The 6276-nt window shown below is 41.0% G+C and overlaps 1 protein-coding gene across 2 annotated transcripts in view; it reads left to right on the forward strand.

Annotated features, from left to right (window-relative positions):
• LOC308248033 (nuclear body protein SP140-like protein) overlaps positions 1-4300 on the forward strand; it is a 71683-nt gene extending 67383 nt beyond the window's left edge. Inside the window, exons 21-24 of one of the 2 annotated variants that reach the window (XM_080667955.1) lie at positions 1564-1684; positions 1966-2037; positions 2629-2772; positions 3923-4300. In XM_080667955.1, the coding sequence (XP_080524081.1) occupies positions 1564-1684; positions 1966-2037; positions 2629-2772; positions 3923-4045 (460 nt within the window). In that variant the 3' untranslated portion in view covers positions 4046-4300. The remainder of the gene's footprint in view (positions 1-1563; positions 1685-1965; positions 2038-2628; positions 2773-3922) is intronic. The other variant, XM_080667956.1, reaches the window with a different exon arrangement.
• Positions 4301-6276: the final 1976 nt, after the last annotated feature.

A 6276-nucleotide genomic window follows, 5' to 3' on the forward strand; every position in this document is an offset into this window, starting at 1 on the left:
CCTTAAGTATCAGGATCCAGAAATATGATCCAGAGCTATTTAACTGTGCTGGCAGCAGTAGATTCATGGGAAGTGAAAATTCCTCAAGTGGTTTTTAGGTGGAATAGAAAGAGGTGTCACCACCACCTCCCCTGCTTTGTTCCCTAACCCATGCACTTTGATGGGATGATGACACCAGACATTAGCTGCTGGTTGGAAGCATATACCACCTGCCTTGGGAACATCTCAAAGCTGGCAAAGCTGGGGCTGTGGTGAGTCGTCTGAAAGCCATCCCCATGGTCTACCAGATCAGCTGACACTGGGTGACAGGGCCCATAATCAGACTCATGAATTCTGAGGGTGAGGCCACTGCTGCATTTCCTTTGCTGTAAAATGTATCCTTGGTCAGAGGTGATGGTATGCAGGCTGACATGGAGATTGGTAAGGCATCTATGAGTGGTGGTGTGGGCAGAGGATGTCTACCAGGAATGTGTGTATCCCCATGGGGACAGAGCATTGCCCTCCGTAATAGGAAGATTCTAATGTAACCCAGCTGCTCTCAGGTAGCTCCCAGGCAGTGGTGCCACCTCAGGGATTTGGCATAAACCTCTCTAGTCAGTCAGGCAGTCTGCAGAGGCAGAGGGCAGATTCACTTTTTTGTTGAACCCACAGATAGTCCCCATCCATGAACCATGGACACTGTATAATGGGCCTCTTTTTTTTTTTTTTCAATTACAATTGACATGCTACATTATATTATTAGTTTTAGGTGTATAACATAGTAAATAGACATTTATATAATTTACCTATTGATATCCTAAGTAAGTCTAGTACCCATCTGACACCATACATAGTTAACATAATGTTACTATTTTCCCTATGCTGTACTTTACATCCCCATGACTGTTTTTATAACTGACAATTTGTACATATTAATTTGTAATGGGCCTCTGAGAAAGGACTGAAGTGGCCCAGGGGAGAAGCTAAATGATATCTCTAAGATGAATTCATTATATCCACCTGATTGTGGAGAGCCTCCCAGCACAGAGAACCTGGGAGAGAGGGCTCTAGAGGCAAATAGAATATCTGACACTCTGTTGGTAGGGTTCCTTCCCAAGAAGTCTCTGCAGCACAGATTCTAGGTATAGATATGGCAATGCCAGTGGGGAGGATGCCCATGGCTTGTGCTCTGTGCTTATTCAGCAAAGTTGAGAGACAAGAGCTGGTTTCCAACTTTTCCTATGGCCTGATGGTTCATCAAGGCCCAATACTTGGTCTTTATGGTACTGGTTGCCAATACTCAACTGTGGCAGGCAGTGATCATTACCATACTTACAGTGGCTCAATTGGGAACCCTAAGTTTTGAAGTGAATGAGAGTCCATCACCCACTATGGCACCTAACTCAACAGAGGGGTGTCTTTGGCAATTGAGTCTAAATGGAACTCTAGTGCAGAGGGGTTTCCAAGAGAAAAGTTGGCTTCAAGGTGGTAACCAATAGTCCTTTTGAGGACTTCAACAGCTGCAGGAACAATGGCTGCTTCAGAGATAACCTGCCCCCGCTCACTTCATGTCCTGCCTCTCAGGAACCCATGGAGTTGCATCTTCTGCCAGATAAAGGTTATTCAGGAAAGGTGCCCAAAAAATCAACCATGTCGTCAGGAATCGGAAGTCCTAGAAAGGAAGATGCTGCATGAGGAGCACTTGGTGAGTTGCAACGGGAAGCTGAAGCCTCCTCCTTTCTGTTCAGTTGAGAGAAGAATCAGTCTTGCAGGGGCTGGAGGAATGGTGCCCAGAGGCAAGCTGCTGTGCTTCTTTCTCTGTGCTTTGATCACACCTAACACCAAAATTTGCATCCAAAGGAAATCCCCGTTCTGCGTTTGTTTCAGAGTCCATGGGTTTGGGTATTGTGCATTCTGCCTGAATATGCATAGCAGTTCATTCTCTCCAAGCTGCTTTTCGCTTAAGATCTCCTCTATCTTTTGCAGAAATGTGAGTTACTCCTCTTGAAGGTCTGTGGCTGGTCAAAAAGCTCCTTTTTTACCCCAAAACCATATTATGTAAGTAACAGCAACAAAGTCCCAAACTGACATTTGTCAAATTTGTGATATGAATGCAATAGGTGGGAAGTGAAAATTCCTCAAGTGGTTTTTAGGTGGAATAGAAAGTTGCCATTATCATTGCCTTGTTGATGGATGTCTCAGTCAGCTTAGTCAGCCCTTAGCAGCTTAGGCTGCTCTAACAAAGTACCACAGACTGGGTGGCTTCAACAACAGAAAATTGTTTCTCACAGTTCTGGAGGAAGGAAGTCCAGGATCTGAGTGCCAACATGGTCAGATTCTGGCGAAAGCCCTCTTCCAGGTTGCAGACTGACAACTTCATGTTGTGTCCTCACAGGGTAGAAACAGGGAGAGAGCTCTCTGGGGTCCCCTTATAAAGGGCATTAATCCTATTCATGAGCACTCCACCCTCCTGACCTAATTATCTCCCAAAGGCCCCATCTCCTAATACCATCACAATGGGGGTTAGAATTTCAACATCTGAGTTGCAGGGGTGGGGAGGTGGGCATAAACAGTCATAGCAGTGAGAGTCTATAGAAAGTAGACTTGGAACCATGCCAATAGCCTGCCCTTTGACACTTCCATCCACAGAGTAAAAAGCCACCTCAGAGCCTGAAGAAGTGCATGTGGTTAAACAAAATCAGAGAAAAGCTGGCTTCAAAGTTGTACCTCAAAGTGAAGGAGTTTGTGCAGGACATGCGCCTCATCTTTCAGAACCACAGGTCAATTTACAAGGTAAGTGGTTGTCCCTGCATCCCTTTTTCTTTCGATTAAGTCACTTTGCCTTCCCTCTTCTTATATCAGGTAAATGTTACAACTCCCCTCATCACGCAGCAAGCACACACAAGTGAAAATTCTAGAAGAATTCTAAAAGCCCTGTGGTCTACAGAGGTGAAAATATGATAATCAACCAGAGGTATCATTGCAAACACTGTCGTAGGACCTCAGAGTCTGCTCACTGCCAGACAGCCAATTTTCTCCCAGAGAACAGTAGACTGCAGATCTAGTCCCTTCCACAGGAAGTGCTTTTTAAAGGCAACCAGTGTTTCTCTTCTGTAAAGGAAGATACCAAATCAAATTTCTCAAATTTCAAAACCTTGGATTTCTTTACATCCAAATCTCCTAGAACTGTGTCAAAAAGTTAATAAGGCCCTAGCCGATTTGGTTCAGTGGCTACAGCATCAGACTGCGGACCAACAGGTCCAAGGTTCGATTCCAGTCAAGGGTACGTACCTCAATTGCAGGCTCCTCCCTGGCCCAGGCCCTGGTCAGGGCTCGTGAAGGAGGCAACCAATCAATGTGTTTCTCTCACATCGATGTTTCTCTCTGTCTTTCCCTCTCTCTTCCACTCTCCCTAAAAATAAATAAATAAATAAATGGAAAAATATCCTCTAGTGGAAAAATAGCTTCGGGTGAGTATTAACAAACAAACACACACACACTCTCTCTCTCTCTCTCTCTCTCTCTCTCTCTCTCACACACACACACACACACACACACACACGTTAACAAGGATTGCCTCAAGGGGGGAGAATGAAGGGAGAAGAAGGCACAATAAATTTACTGCAGACATTTCCATACCACTATATTGTTGCAAATAATATGGGCTGTGCTCAAAACTCCAATAACTTCTATTTTGTCAAATTAAATCAGTCAATCAATTTCTGGTGAAGAATTAGGCTGCAGTATAGTACTATTTTTGTTTCTCTGTCTTCCAGATAAAGAGAAATGATCAAGCTATCAGGGAACATTAGCTATTCTTAACTGGATAAAGTCTCACTTAACATTTGGGGGTGACCTAAAATGAAGATCTTGATTACCTGAAACTTTGGGAGTCTAAGCTCATTGGCAATGGCTAATATTGTATTTCTCTTTGCTTTTTCAGGGCCAGAAATTCATCATGCTGGGATTACAAGTAGAGGCCAGATTTGAGAATAACTTCAAAGACATTTTTGGAATTCAGCAAATCAGCAAGAACAGTTCTCAGTCCAAGCCCATTACTTCGTGATTTTTGTCCATTTCTGTTTCCCCCTTCAGAACCTCCAACAGTACATGGTCAAGTGCCCGTGGTCCCGCTGACCATTCTGCCTAATGATATGCAAAAACAATCATATCACACTTCTTTTTTCAAACTTATTTTGTCATTATTTCAGCTCATTTATTTTTCTAAAGAAAATGTAAAATTGCTTTGTCCAGATCTCTTATTAAATAAATTGGAGTGAAATTTACAATAAAAATATTGAGTCTTTCTATAAAGAATCGTATCATGTGCTTCCATTTATTTAAATTATTTATTATTTTATTAGGTAAAGTTTTCTCTCCTCTCCTCCTCCTGACATAGAACTTATTCATTTCCTGCTTTTTCTTTTTACTGTCAGGTATTTTATACTATTTCTTATTATTATGAAAGTGACCTTTTTCCCATTACAGTTTCTTACTTATTGTTGCCTGTTATAGAAAACTACTGTTATTTATATATTTTGGTAAAGCCAGTGTTATTTATATATTTTGGTTACTGATTACCATACTGAATACTTTTTTGCCTTTTACCCCGTGGCATCAGGAAGCACATAGTATAGCATACTGTTTCCAACATTTAATTCATAGAGTCAGAATCCTAATTGGTACAGCTGATAAAAGCATTCCTCAGGCACTAAAACCTCTGACAGTTCTTGGTTCTGTTGGGGAATGGCTCTGCCATGACATCCTGGTGACCTTGCATGTCTCCACACAGCCCACATAGGCAAGACTTACATGCAACTGATCTGATTTAGGCCTTGGAAGAATGCCCAGTGATTTTTCCAAAACATGAGAGCATGGGAGACTTGTGAGGAGCTGCTACAAAGCCATTTTCCATTCATCGCCTTATCTTCCAGACGCTATCATGACTCTCTCCTTTCGTTCCAAGTTCTGATGAGGTCTGAGGCCTTCTGATTCTTTATTTAGGGCACAGCTGTAGGCTACACAACTGCTGGCTGCAACATGAACCATCACTCATGTCGCACCATAAGGCATCCACAATCCCTTGGTTTGGGTACAATCCTATGGTACAGAGGACATGGGAAGCTGGTACCTTGCTTTTCTTGCTTTTGTTGTTTATGTAAGTATAAAACTGTCTGAATAGTAAAAAAAAAAAAAAAAAAAGTGCATCATTTCTTTACCAGTCAAATCTTTTAGCTTTGCTTGACAGGTTCTCAGACCCAAAATATTCCAGTTATAGGAAAAAGAATACCACATATTGGTAGCTGGTTCAGAGTATACACTATACCATTCAGAAAAGTACCTCAGCCTCAGAAATTATTGTCTCCAGCTGGCTCCAAATTTGAGTCTCCAATATACCATGTCACCATTCAATAATAAGATTTTGTTATTGGAATAGAAAATTTTGAAGATTAAATGAATTTATGAATGTCAAATGTTCAAAATCATGTCTGAAACACATGAATGTGTCATCGTGGATACACATAGTAGGGATTCTGTATTCAAAATGTTAACTCAAGCAAAAGACAGCAATTCTCACTGTCTTTTCAGCTAGTTGATGGAAACAGAAGCAAATTGAGGCCATATGAACCAAGGTTGATATGTTTCTTAGCCCTTCCCAAAGAGACCAATGTCTATTTTCCAAGTTAATGGTGCTCTGGGAAAAGGAAAATACCCATATCCTTAAAGAATTATTGAACAAGAATACTCAGCTCATTCTAGAGGCCTGAAATGCCATAATGACCTAACAGAAGAGATTAGATGTTAAATGCAATTTCTACCTCATAATCGATTTAATCAAAAAACATTTCTTATTACAATTGATGGATTTAGGGATGATTCAAAAATAAACGTGTCTGGAGCTCTGTCTCCCTTTACTGATGTTATGACTGTAAAAGAATGGTCACCTAAATAGGTAAAATGTTCAGAGATCCTGCCAGAGAATACACTTTCTTTCTGGGACTACAGTTATCTAGAAAAATGGAGAAATTCCATCACAGACCAAGTAAAATATTTTATCCTTGAAGCTCTTTCTTGTAGCATAGTCTATTTTCAATCCTTTAGCTCCTAATAAAGTTATATTTTTTACTTAGGTTTACAGTCTAAATTCTGACTGGAGTTTTTTTCCCCCTTTTAACTTCTTTTTGTGTGCTTTGTTGTGTTAGCCCTAACCGTTAGGGGATTCAGTGATGCATCATTATCTAGAATTGGTGGTTTTTCCAGTCTATCATTTATTATTTGTAGCAGAGACAGTAGTGT

This window comes from Plecotus auritus (genome assembly GCF_963455305.1).
Source record: "Plecotus auritus genome assembly, chromosome: 5".
Taxonomy (NCBI): domain Eukaryota; kingdom Metazoa; phylum Chordata; class Mammalia; order Chiroptera; family Vespertilionidae; genus Plecotus; species Plecotus auritus.